The sequence below is a fragment of the Mesocricetus auratus genome, unplaced genomic scaffold (assembly GCF_017639785.1).
Source record: "Mesocricetus auratus isolate SY011 unplaced genomic scaffold, BCM_Maur_2.0 Super-Scaffold_100013, whole genome shotgun sequence".
Classification (NCBI taxonomy): Eukaryota; Metazoa; Chordata; class Mammalia; order Rodentia; family Cricetidae; genus Mesocricetus; species Mesocricetus auratus.
The window spans coordinates 83,286,965-83,301,340 of record NW_024429196.1 but is presented as its reverse complement, the minus strand read 5'-3'; the positions used below and the strand labels follow the sequence as shown (position 1 = coordinate 83,301,340).

At 41.4% G+C, this 14,376-nt stretch overlaps 1 protein-coding gene across 1 annotated transcript; it reads right to left on the bottom strand.

The window, feature by feature from the left end:
- Positions 1-3,904: 3,904 nt before the first annotated feature.
- Positions 3,905-9,695, bottom strand: LOC101826199 (spermatogenesis-associated protein 31-like). Its single transcript, XM_040756238.1, has 3 exons — positions 9,463-9,695; positions 7,402-7,474; positions 3,905-6,896 (listed from the first exon to the last, which is right to left on the bottom strand). Exons 1-3 carry the CDS (start codon positions 9,643-9,645, stop codon positions 3,994-3,996), a joined length of 3,159 nt encoding a protein of 1,052 aa, XP_040612172.1. The 5' UTR covers positions 9,646-9,695; the 3' UTR covers positions 3,905-3,993.
- Positions 9,696-14,376: the final 4,681 nt, after the last annotated feature.

The window sequence follows — 14,376 nt, the reverse complement described above, 5'->3', positions numbered from 1 at the left end:
ATACACTGAAAGTATAAGACAAATCAATCCTCTCATTCCCTAAATTGTTTTGGTTCCTTTGCTGCAGGTCTTTAGAAAGAAGAAAACCATTTAAGTTCAAAACTTGCCCCCAATGAGATACAAAACTGTGGCATTGATACAATTTGGGCAAATAGTAACAAAATGACACGATACTTTTGTTGGAAGTTGACAATAACTTACTCCTGTTTAAAAATATGTGATTATCTAAATTATGGATCAGAGTTCTGCAGGGAGTAGAGGAAGCCCTCCAGTGAGTTAAGTCTGGAGTGAATGTGTGCTGTTGTCATGCACACAGCCATGTTGAGGGCTCAATGGACCTAGACCCATAAGAAATTGCCAAAGCCATTACCTATATTGGGCATGGTCTAGGAGGTCATTATTTCCCTCATTGGGCACAAAAACTAGCAACCACAAATTCCTTTTTGTAGAAGTTTTACAGCCTGAGACTGCTCACCTATAGAGACCTCCTACCAACACTAGATAACCCCTTTCCCTGGGGTTATCCCCACCTCATCCCAGCTTTATTATACCTTTGTCTGTTAGTCCTTACTTCATTCCCTCAGCACCCCCCCCAGGTTGAAACAAAGTTCAAATGAAATATTGTAAAAGAAAGTATTTTTACAGGTCTTAATGTAGATTTCCTTCAGAAATAAAAGAAATACGGCTAAAATAAAAATAAACTACAAAATGTTTCCTCAATAAGAGTCCCATTTGGGATAATGCTGACAATGTGGTGGTGTTTCTCAGTGACTCACAATACAATCCTATCTATGGTACCATTTTGATAAGCAGTTTCATCTTCATCAGTTGCTCAGGCTCCAGAATGTGTGAGCTTTCCGTTTGAGACCCTTGCACCAGTTTTCTGCTGAGAACCCTGAATGATGTTTCGGTGGAGTCTCCATAGATTTTGTGTGAACTGTGAGAAGTTTGAAAGTTTTGAGAAAGGTTGCTCTGTCAGTTCTTTGATGCATCCCCAGACAATGGGAAATCTGTATTGTGTGGGAGGTCTATATGATGCTGTCTCTGTAAGGTGTATGAGAGAAACAGACAGCTCCATGGGAAGTGTCTATGGAAGTCTCTAATGAGCTCTCTCAGTCAGATCTGTGAGAAGTAGGAAACATCCCCCCCTCCCGTTTTCTCAGTGTGGTGATTGGAACAACCAAAGAAAGCTCTGTGGCACATGGGAGGGCAGTTTCTATGAGAGATTTCTGAGACGTTGGAAGTCTATGTTTTCTGACTATATCTGTGAGGACGATTCTCCAAGGTCTTTTCTGGGGGCAATCTGGGGTTTGGAATTTCTGTATGTTGACTAGGGGTGTCTTTGAGAGAACTCGGAAGCTTGGGGGGCCTTTGTGCTGCCTTTGGTGTTTTTTGAGTAGTATCTGTGGGTCTCTATTTGCTGTTTGGGATGGGTCTCTATACAAGTATTTATGGAGATTTAACAGTGGGGTCTGGGAATGTGTCTGTGTGAGAAGGGATGCATCTTTGAAATTGAAGCCTCTGTGTGGCCAAGAAGTCTCTGTGTGGCTCCTGTGGAGGTCTCTGAAGGGCAGTCTGTGAGATTTATGTATGAGAGCTCTCACAGAAATTCCCATGGGGCATGTATTGATTGACATGAGGACTCAGCTGTGTGAGGTTCTTGTGGAAAGTCATTATGAGAAGTTTCAGGTTATAAAACAATTTGAGGAAGGAAAGGTATTCATGCTGTTTGAAGTCTCTCTGGGAGGCTTCTGTAGATCTCTTTAATGGCTTTCTTGAATCTTACGAAGGATGGAGAATATGTTTCCTGTCTGGTTCAACAGTGTAGTCAATTTATTGCCCTTTTCCTGCTATGAACCATGGGGTTTTGATCCAGCTCCTCCACACTTCAGAGAACTTACCTCTTGGTGTCCTGATAGAAGCCAGAAGCAGCCAGACATGGCCTCTTCTGAGGTGAAGGTCAAGCTCTATATTACCCTCTTCTTAGCTTTTTAGGCTGGAGAACACTTATGCTTCAAGCTCTAGATGCTCCTGTCAGTCCTACACTGTTCTCACTGCTGGTTCCACTCTGGAGGCTAACTTGGTTGTCTGTGTTTAGGAGAAGTATAGTGATATCAGTATCCAGCCCCCAGGGGCCTGTGGTTACTATCCCTACATGTAGGTGAGTTATCAGCCTAATCTCATTTGTGGAGTTCAGGGCCCATTTCTGTTGTCATCAGGATTGGTCTGGTGTAAGGCCCTCCACCATGGGTATGAGGCCCCTAAGCTGTGCACATGTGTATAGCACAGCTTGGAACATGTTCTCTGCATAATGATTCCTCTTCCTCCTAGCTTTCTATATGGACAGAGCCCAGGAGAAAGGAATGCTAGAAGCAGAGAGTAGAGCATAGGCCTCTCCTGTACCCTTCTACACAGGGCAGGGAGTTCTTGACAAGCTATTGGCAGTGCATGTTATTTCTAATTGTGTCCTTCCTATTGATCTCTGAACTAAGCAAGGACAAAGAGCTGAGCAAAGTTTTCTGTATGGCCCCAGACCCTTCCCTCCACACTTGTAAATTTTCATATCTACAGGTAGTAGTTTGTTTTGCTTGTTTTGGTTTATGTTTGTTTGTTTGTTCGTTTGTTTTGGCTTCTCTAGGTCTGAGACCAAGGATCACAGATTGGATACAAATGTGACCAGGATAAACCACGTGGCCCATAGCATCCTCCTTCTCTTGGCTCCCCGGTGGCAGGGGAACAGCAAGGGCTTCTTGCTCATAGCAAATTTATAGCACCTTCATGATTCTTTGCCTCCAAAGTTTTCAATTCTTTTTATCCAACCCTCAGTCTGCAGTCCCCAAATGTCAATCATATCCCTCTTCATTCAACCAGAATGACTTCCTGGACTTGAGATAGCTGTGAGATAGACTAAGGTAAATGAGCTGTAGAACTATTCCTCTGGAGTAGACATGACTTCAGTGGCATCCCTCAATGATATCATCACCCTGACCTGGAATATGGTTTCCTCTGTTGTTCTAGAGCTTGGGAAATGCAGAGCAGTGGCTAACATAAGACTGAATTTTTCTTAAGGCTAAATTATCCCTACCTTTCCCCAAGAGAAGAGGCTTTCCAGAGGCAGGCATTATCTGTTCTCCACCAAGAAAGCTATGGGCAAGCTTTCTGCTGCTTATGAGCTCAGAAAGAAACAGAATGCCCAGGCCCCATACAAACTCATGCATATTTTGTAACAAGAAAAAGTAATTGACTCTGGCCCTGTCTGGAGGCCCTGGGGGGAATTTTGAGATTTAAAGTGCCTCTGTCTGCCTAGTGTGTGCAGCTGCCTAAAGTTTAAAGTTAAGAAAACAATGAAAAGGTATGAAGCAGATCATGAGATGGAATGATCTGAGTTTTCCTTATCCTGTCATCTTTATGTGTGGGCATATATATGTGGGGGACGTGTGTGTGTGTGTGTGTGTGTGTGTGTGTGTGTGTGTGTGTGTGTGTGTATAAAGGCTAAATGTCAGTGTTGGTATCTGGCCTCAGTAGCTCTTGTTTGTTTGTTTTTTTTTTTAGACAAGATCACTTAATGAGCGTGTAGCTCACTCATTTGACTAGTCAACTAGCCAGCAAGTTTCAGGGATCCTCTCATCTTCTTCTCCCCAGAATTGGGAATAAAATGTGTACCACCATGCTTGACTTTACAAGTATGCTAGAGATCCAAACCCATGTCCTTATGCCTTTGCATCAAGCATTTTACCAACAGTACCATCTCCCTGGACACTGGCAACAGTGTTTGATGTTAAGAGTTTTTGTGGAGGTGGCCTTGCACCATCTCTGTTTATCACCCACCCTAGTTTATCCCTACTAGAAGCCAAGGCCCATATAAAACATGGAGCAGACAGAAACCATTACCCTTTTACAAGGGGAAAAACATGTATTTTGGGCTACATTAAATATCTTGAATGTACTAACATGAGAAAATAATTTTTACATGGACTAATTTTCTTCTTTCGATTATGTTCTCCTACTAGAAAAAACTAGAGAGGAACTTTGTAGTTGGCTACAGATACTTCTCCGAAGAACACAGTGCCTAGGACAGTGGAGTTGGTGACTTGAGACACCAGGCATTACTGTTCCACTCTGGGAGGAACTCACTAGGTTTGAAGCTGTGTTAGGGGACAAGACGCTGGGATTCTGAGGGGTCTGCAATTCATTGCTAAATCGTACATTTTTCTGAGGTGGTTGATTTCTATCCTGTATAGAACACTTCTTGCAGGAGGAACTGGCTGGGTGACTGGGTGCTCTCCTTTGCTCTGAGTTGGAGGCTGGCTTGTGGCCATAGGAAGCCTGAGGGGCACGGGATGGTGGAGTTTCTCTTTGATGGTTGAACTTTGAAGCATAGAGCTCACGTTGCAGCATCATTTTCTTTTCTAACATCTCTCCAACAGCTGTCATAAGCTCCTGGGCCTCAGCAACATTGCTGTCCACATGTGGTTTCTTTTTCACTTGCCTTTGTTGGCTCTGGGCAGTAGTTGTAGTAGGCTTACCTTTCTTGGGAGGAGATTGCTGCCCTTTGATTGTTTCCTTGGGGTGAATCCATCGAAGGAATCGGCTCACAAGTTTTTGAAAGGGGCTTTCTGGAGGAACCTGTTTGGGTTTTGGAGGGGGCTGATAGTGTTTACTTCTAAATTTATCTTCTTTCTCCTTGACTCTGGAGAACTTGGGCCCTTCTTCATGCTTTCCTGTACTCTGATTTTTAGTGTCTTCACCTTGATAAGTAGGGGGCAACACCTTGATTTTCCCCTTCTGTGAGACTTGATGCTTTGGAGTACTAGGTTTCTGCTGCACCAGGCTGTTACCCCCTCCTACCACCACAATGTCACCTAACACCTGTGAAGCCAAGGTGTCTGCAGGAAGAAGCCTGCTCCTAGAATGCTCTGGAAGGAGCACAGCAGTAGTATAGACTTGTGGCTGGTCTGCTGAGTCTGTCTTCACATTATGTGGAAACTCACTAACAACTTTTGCCTGGTGGCTGTGTGCCCCTGGATTTTGGACACTGGTCCTTCTAGACAGTAAAAGGACTTCTTGGGTATCTCTCTCTTTCTCTAGGACAATCCCACTCTGAGAGGGTGTATCCATGAAGTTATATGTGAGAGTTTCAGGATGATGCCTGCTTTCTGGTTTGGTTGGCAGGGTCTTTGAGGGTTCATGATCAACATCAGATGGAAGCACTCCCAGGGCTCTTTCAATATCCTTACAAGAAGGAGAGGAAATAAGGAGAAGACTCCCTAATGATGAGGAATCTTTAATTACAACCTCTCTGAAGCATGTCTGAGATGGTTTTCCTAGGAGCCTCACCATCTCAACTGATGAACTGGTCCCAGATACAGAGGTGGTTGAGGAGGGTGGGGCACGAACTGCAATGGGCAAGGACCTAACATTTTTCAACTTGAAGAGATTTATGGGCTTGAGTATCTTGAGGGGTAGACCCCACCTGTGCTTCACCCAAAACCTTACAACATGTGCCTCCAGGGCCTGTCGAGTGTCTGGATTGAGAAAGGCAAGCTTCTGTGAAGAGCTCACAGACTTTTCCGGATTCTTCGAGGATGTTAAATTTCTAGTTTCCATACGGATGTCAGACGTGGAAAAACCATTGTTCATAGCAAGCCAGGATCGACGCACACTCAGAGGGATCAGACCTTGATTGATTTGCCCTGACTTTGTGCCCAAATGAGACTTCAGGGTGTTTTCTAGGTTCTTGTCTATGTGTTTTGTTAGGTTATTTTTTAAGTTGCTCTTCAAACTCTTCACTGGATTTCTTTCTGACTCCAAAAGATTTACCTCTTGTAGCTTTACTGGAGTTTTTTCCAAGTGCCTGATTGGATCTTTTGATACCTTTCCTAGAATAGGTCCCAAGTTCTTGCCAGATTCCTTTTCTAGCTGGAATCTCACCTTTGGGCCACCCTTGCTATGTTCACCCATAGACACAAAGGATCGTGGTGAGGGACCAGGTTTGTCCCTGGTTTGACAAGCTTCTGTTACTGCGTTCTGAAACTGCATCACCTCCAGAGACTCTTGGATCTTACGAGGAAGATCCCATCGGTGTTGAATGAGCCACTTTTGAATGTGTTGCTCCAGCTTCTCCCGGAGCTCAAAGCTGATTGGAAAATTGTCAGGAAGGATAGAGACTGCCAAGTCTTGGGAAAGGTTGGGGGCCAAGACATCATAGGCTTCTTGAGGTCTCTGGTCCATCAAGGGAAAAGCCAATCTACTTTCTAGTTGTTTTGTCAGTGAGGGCCTTTCTCTGTATTGTATTTCAGTAGGGAGATACTGTGACTTACTTTGTGACTGAGAACAAGATGTTCCATAATCCCTTTTGTAGGGTAGGGAAGAGGGTAGTAAGGCTGGGAGAGAGGATTGAAGATGGACTTGATTCAGAGCTGGGGGCTGGAATTGGGGTGGAGACAAAATTAAGGGCGGAGGTCGGAGGTCCAGGTAGGACAGAGGATGTGTGTGGGAAAGCACTGGAGACATTTTATCTTGCATTTCAATTGGATAAACACTTGAGATGACATTGAATAAGAAAAAGGGAGAAGGAAGAGTAGAAGTCTGAGGGATCCAGGCAGCAGCCACTAGAGATTCACTGTGTAGAGAAGGGAGACCCCAGAAAAGCTGTTTGTATTTCTGTTGAAAATGGTCCCCCAAGATCTTGGGATATGATAGTTTCTGAGTGGCCATCTCCTGTTCTGATTTTTCTTCCAGGTTCCAGAAGGGTGGCAGGATAGTTTTGTCTTGCTTAGTGCTTGGTGACTTAGACATGTTCCCTAAAGAATTCAAATGATATCCTGGGCTAATTTCTTCTAGAAATAATACATCTTTTCCTTTTTCTTTCAGCTTTCTCAGGCCTTCTCCCCAAGCTGGAAATTAGGAGACTGGGTTATGATAGTAGAAGGTGAGGTGTAGGATTTTTATAGTAAGCTAAATTTGTGGGTGCCCCATTAGAAAAGATTATGAGATTAGATTCTAGAGCCTGCTCACTAGCATTCAAGATCATGTGATCCATGATCTATAACGTTCACAAGGTAGAGGTATGGACAGCACTTATTTATAAGTAGCTCCCATATCTGCCACCCCCGTGATACTTCTGACGTATGGGAGAAAAGATGGAGTCACCTCAAAAAAGAATCAGCTTTACTCAAGGTCCCACCTCCAAATCCTGGTAACTTTGTTCCTAATATTCCAGAGATTTCCCTGTTAGGAAATCCCGTCAGCTGATTCATCATAGCTTTCTTCTAAGACAGGAATCTGAGTATGGTGTTCTTAGTTCCTTCCCAAGAACCTCCCCACTTAGGCCTCTGCAACTCACTTGGAAAAAATGGTGTTAGCTCCTCACAGGCAAGTGAATGGCAGAGACTGACTTACCTTTGGGGTCTTTCCTATAATGAGTCCTAAACTTTTTCCTGTACCAGCTCTGCCAGGTCATCCGCAGCTGAGGCTGAGAGAGAAAGAGAGAGAGAGAGAGAGAGAGAGAGAGAGAGAGAGAGAGAGAGAGAGAGAGAGAGAGAGAGAGAGAGAGAGAGAGAGAGAGATTTTTAATTCTCTAGAGAAACTACAGATATTCATGAATTTTTAAAATTTGATATGGGATTAATATTGCTTTGTATGTGGTGTGATGTGTGGTATGTTTTGTGTGTGTGTGTGTGTGTGTGTGTGTGTGTGCCTGGTGACTAATAGAGATGAAAGTAGTGTAACTAGAGTATAGGTAGTTGTGGGTTATGCATTCTGGGAAGCAAACTCGGTTTCTCTGGAAGAACAGCAAGTATTCTTAAATGTTATCTTCCCAGCCCCGACTGGCTTGAAATTAACTATGTAAACCAGGTTAGCGTTGAACTCACAGAAATCTACTTACCTCTGCCTTCCATGTACTGGGGTTAAAGAAGTATGCCACCAAGATTGGCTGGTGGTTCTATGTTTTGTTGTTTTAACTACACATTTTTAAAGTGAGTGAAAACATCTCTCCTCTCTCTCTCTCTCTCTCTCTCTCTCTCTCTCTCTCTCTCTCTCTCTCTCTCTCTCCCCAGTGTGTGTGCAACTGTATATGAATATGGAATATGGGAGACCAAAGATCCATGTCAGTAGTCAGTATTCTCCTATCATTTTGTCTGATTTTTATAGACAGTCTCTTTCTAACCCTGGAACTTACTGATACAGTTAGATTGGCTGTCCAGCAAGCTTCAGGGACCCTTCTGTAATTGTTTCTCCAGGACCAAGACTACAGGCACATATCACTATGCCCAGCTTCATATTTGGGTGCTGAGTTTGTGAACACAGGTATTCATGATTGCAAAATAAGCCCTTTACTTACTGAGCACTTTTCCACAACTAGTTTTCATTCTTTAAGAAATATAAAAAAGAGCTGTGGAGATGACCTAGTGATAAGAACATTGCTGTGTGAGGCCCTAAGTTCAGGTCATCATCACTCATATAAAAAGTCACATAGTTACACAAGTACCTATAACCCCAGTGCTATGGGATGCAGAGATGGTAGGGGATCTGACTAGGCTGAGAGATGCCAAATTCCAGAGATCCTCTTCAGTCTCTGTCTCCCATAGAACTGGGGTTTCGTGGTCTCTGTCTAATGAATTTAAGGAGAAGGTTATAAAGCAGAAGAACGCCTGCTAATCTTTGGTCTCCTGATAGATGCACAGGTGTAAATAATGTGAGGCCAACCATGGATGTCTACTGTCACTGTTCTGCTCAAGAGTCAAATCTCTATAGTTACTTCATAGTTGCCAGGTATAATTCTGCTTCTTGAAGCCAGATGTCACTCTGGCCTCTGACCCAATATCTTTTGAGACTCACACAGCCCTCAGATAACCCATCACAGAGGAAACGATTGTATAGGAGAAGGGAACATGTGAACCAGTGTTCAATGTTTGTCCAATGCCTGATATAGAGGTCCCCAACTATATCAAGAATAAAAAACGAAACCATAGCATTCAAGCCCACACTGGCACACCAGAACACCTGGCAGACATACTGTGAGCTCTAGATAGATGCTCTGGTGACTACTCTCAACCCTACCACACCAGATCCCAGGAGAATAGATTTCTGTACTTTCTTCTCCCTACTTGATTTGGAAAAGCAGAAATTTATAATGTAATGTGTTGTTGAGGCAAAGGAGATAGGCAGAAGGACCCATGTAACATGTAAGACAAGAAGATGCTTGTGGGGAGTGGGGGAGCCAAGGAAAGGAGGGAGATGAGGGAGGAGAGGGGGTGGAAGACAGCAGACAAACAACAAAAACAAAGTTTGTTCGAAGATCCCATTATTAAACCTAATACTTTGTATGCTAATTTAAAAAATTAAGAGACAGATACAGAAAGGCTTTAGGATGGGAGCGAGGAAGAAAGAGAAAGAGGGAGATGAGGAGGGAAGGAGAGAGGAGAGACAGATTACATAATTAGATTGAGAATTTCTTACCCTCCTGGTGAACTTAATATTTGGTAGAGGTGAAGATAGACGACTATCAAGGAAGGGAAGTAGCAGGAGGTAGAGCCCCAGTCCACACACAAAGGCAAGGATCACATCCATGGCCCACATAGTGGAGCTGAGGCTCAGCCATGTTGTATATATACTTTCCAGAAGAGAGGGAAGATTCTCCATCTGAATCAAACTGGTGGGAGTTCTCCCTGGGAGGTGAAGGATAACCCAGGCCCATGTCACAGATCTGGGGACTTCCCATCACAAAGCCAGGACTACACATCACAAAGGGCTTCTGAGAGTGGGGGAGGGGCAACTTAGAAGGCAAATTCTCCCTCAGCCTTCTGGGTACTTTCTTTCAACTCTACCTACTCCAACCTTTTTTTTTTCAATGTTCTATTAACTATTCCCCCTCCCACCAAGGAATTCATATATTACCTGGTTCCTTTTCTCATTTGTAGATCTTAGCTTGAGGTCTTTTAAAGCCAGGTTTTTTGCTTGTTTATTTTTTATTTTGTTTCATTTTTTGCTTTTCAAGACAGGGTTTCACTGTATAACAACCTTTGGTGTCCTAGAACTGGCTCTGTAGACTAGACTGGCCTCAAACTCACAGAGATCTGCCTGCTTCAGCCTCCCTAGTGCTGGGTGGGATTAAAGGCATGTTCCACCATTATCACACTTAAAACAAGTCTTAAAGTCCTTAAAAATATTAGATTGGGAGATGGAGACATAGCTAAAGTGACTAAACACTTATTCAAACATGAAGATTTGAGTTCAGATACTAGTAGCTATATAACAAGCTAGCCATCTCTGTCAGTTCTCATAATCCCAGCTCAAAGGGGAGTAGACAAAGGAAGATCTCTCTCTCTCTCTGGGGCTTACTAGGCTCCAACCTAGCTAGAAAACACAACCCCCCTCACACATTCACACATGCACATACAATCACACACACACACACACACACACACACACACACACACACATACCCATACACACACACACAATCTAATTTTTTAAATTAGATTGCTTAATGCTTAAGATGACTTGCTGCTTTTGCACAAGATCCAAGTTTGTTTCCTAGAACCCACATAGCTGCTCACAACTGTCTGTAACTCCAGTTCCATGGAGTTTGACACCCTCTGTTGGCTTTGGTGGGCACTACACATGCATGTGGTGCAAACATGCACATGTAGGCAGGCACTCATGCATACACATTAAAAATAAGTTTTCTTTTTTAAATCTGAGATTGACCCTGTAACTGAATGTTTCCCAGAGATCTATCTCTCTCAGTATCTCCTTTATTCCCAAGTCTGGGTTGCTTGTACAATGTTTTTACTTTCCATCAGTTCAAGGAAAGAACTCAAGTTCCTTTTATAGTCATTTAGTTTCATGAATTTTAAATATTTTATATTTTGCCCCACTTTTAAACAAGAACATAAATACATAAAAACAAAAATCTAAGCCTGCTACCTTATATAGGAACCAATACTGGAAACTGGAGAGTTACTTGTTGGTGCCTGAAGAAACCATTGACTGTTTATAATTGCCTTTAAGGAAAATTTAAGTCCCAATTGAAGAAATACAAATATTACTTCATGGCTTCCTAAGAATCTAACATAATCAGAGTGCCCTAAAAATGTGTGTATATGTGCATATGTGCACACACAAGTGGATGCATGTGTATGCACATACAAACACACATAAAGGCAATACAACTGAGTAATGAGTTGTCAATGGAAAACTATGGTGAACACACACACAAAGGCAATACCAATGAATAATCATACACATACATAAACACACACACAAATACACACAAGTACACACAAAGGCAATGCCAGTGAATAATAAAACATCAAACTATTTGTAGGAGCACACATGCACATGAATACAACAACAAACATATCAAACTTTGAGAACCACCTTCCTCTCCTTAAACTCTTCCCTCTAGTTCACTAATTTTGTCACATCCAACCAGTGACAGAGGAGTGAATGCAGTGTAGGATGTTGGTATTTGGTGCAAACCAATTGCTACAGTCATGGCCAAGGCACCTACAAGGTATGTTCTTCAGCTGAACTTCCTTCCTAAGAACTAGTTGACCACACACTTTCTGCCTATTCTCCACTTAACTTCTAATATTTAATGTCTGTATTAGTTAATTCTTCACCCCTGTGGTCAAATACATAACAAAACTTAAGAAAGGAGGAGTTCATTTTGAATCAGAGTTCTTGGGTACAGTTCATCATGGTATAGAAGGCATGGGGCAGAGGCATAATGAGGCATTGGTAGTGTCGGATCCACAGCCAGGAAACAGAGAGATGAATACTAGTGCTCCGTTCACTTTCTCCTACTTATTCAGTGTGAGACCACAGTCTATGGGATGATGCTGCCAACAGTCAGTATGGGCATTGCGGTGATATTTTGGCAAGCTTTAGTTGTTAAATTGTAAAGGAAATATCATCACTGGCCATCCTACCTCAATTAACCTAATCTAGATACTTCTTCAACAGTATGCTCCATGACTTCTTTCTATGGTGATTCTAGATCTTGTCAATTACACAAACAGTATTAACCATCATATGGTTTCACTTTAGATGACTTTCAGTCATTGCGTTTATAATAAAGCCCTTAGTGATAGACCCATATACCAATTTTTGTATCTAAAAATATATATTTTACTATACTTGTTAAAGACAAAATATAACATACAAGAATCATATCTAAATTCCTATAGAGATATATACCTCTCAATATTTCACTTCCTTTTGGATATATTTTTAGAGCATTAGTTATTATCTTGTCTCCTAGATATAGACACTTTGTGGACACAGTACTATACATATGCATTTGCCTAAAACATAACTCAGATTTTTGCCTTATCTAAATTTCCAAGATTAGCTACATATAAGACTTGAGACTCATACAAATAGGATAGATGATAAAATATTTTCTTTAAATCTTACTAAATGTTAATGACAAAATATTCTAACTATGTTATTACTTGATAACTGTTCTGTTATATATAATTTGGCTATGTTAAAGTTAAAACTTTTCTTAGAGAGGATGATGGGAGATGCCAGTCTGTAAATCTGTCTCTTATTGGTTGTTGAATAAAGCACTGTTGGCCAATAGGGAAGCAAGATATGTGGGACTAGGAGTCGAGGAGGATTCTGGGAAAGAGAAACAAGAGAGTAAGATGTCCAGACTCTTTTCTCCAGTAAGAAATACTTAGATTAACAATTATGGGTTAGCCAGTAAGAAACAAGCAAACAGCCAACAGCTTCATAATAAATATAGCCTCCTGTGTGTTATTTTGGGACTGCAACTGTGGCAGAACCAAAGCAGCTGGCAGAGGAAAACTACACGTGAGTGTCAGTGAGGAGGCCTCGGCAATATTTGGGGCCTTGGGTACTAGATTTGTATTTAGCCCTGGCATCTGAATGGACTTTGAGAGCCCAGTCCACATGAAGGGATGCTTTCTCAGCCTGGACACATGGGAGAGTGCCTAGGCCCTGCCCCAGAAGATATGACAGACTTTGGAGATCCCCCCATGAAGGGCCTCACCCTCTCTGGAGAGTCAAGTGAGGATTGGGTAGGGGGTTAGCATGATTGGTGCTGTTGGGGGGGGGTGTCCAGGGAGGGAAGGGAACTGGGATTGACATGTAAAGCAAGCTTGTTTCTAATTTAAATTTAAAAAAGGAAAAAAGTTGTCTATTAAACATAAATGACACACCATTTGATTAAATCAGTTTTTTTATTCTCAGTTTCCACATTAACTCACAGCTTTATAAAGCAATTCCCAAAGTAAAACACACTCAAGTCAGTCAAAGGAAAAGTTAAGGCCATTTTCCAGTCAAAGTCCCTTCAAGCCCCAGCCTGCCAAAATCTCCAAAGACAGCACCTCAGAGAAAGACTGTGCTGGTATTAGGAGTGGTGGCGGGTAAATATGAAAATGTTGGGAGGAAAGAGAGGACAAATGGAAGTGAATGTGATCAAAACACATTGCATATATGTGACAATGTCATGATGAAATCCACATTTTGTATAAATAACATTAATTATTTTTTTAAAAATTAAAATAAAAAGACTAGGCTAGTTGAACAATTGACTTTATTTATAAACATGAGTATATGTTTTAATATATATATATTTGTGTTCTTTCTATTCAAGTAGAAATGGAATTTTAAAGACCAATGATAAAATATGAAGGAAATAAAAAATGAATACAATTAGAAATAGCAGATTTAATCATTAATATAACCTGTTATTTAGCAAACATGGATTAGTATAGACAATGTAACATTAAAAGAAAACAATAAAAACAAGCATTACTGGAATTTAAATGCTAAAACTGCATTAGAGATATTATTAAATAGGTAGACCTTGTGATTTGAAAGAAGGGGCATGACCTGAAGGAAGTAAGGATGAGAGGAGGATGAGGAAGGACAGTGGAGATGAATAGCCACAAAGCATAGTGTTGCATATCACAGTGAAGTCATTTCTTTGTATGCCCCACCAAAAATTAATCTTAAAAATTAAATTAAACTTATTAAAAATTGAAAATGATATATGTTAACCATGTACTTTGGAAACAAATTTACAAGTTTTTACTGCCTATAAATTGCCATAAGAGCAACTTAATTTTTCACAAGGCACTTAAAAATTATAATATTAACAGATAAGACAATAAAATATAGGAAATGAAAAGTTTTTATTTTTCTATCTCTACATTTTTTTCTATCTCGTCACTTTTCTTTCCTCAGTCACCAACAGAGCTTTCTTTCTGATTTACTGTAAATGTAAAGCATCTCCAGGAGAGTAGTAGCATAATGAAGAAACTGCATGCTGACTCTGACAGGTCTACCCCACTGCTTGAGTTTTTGCAGTCCTCATCCACCTGAACTGCATCCCTC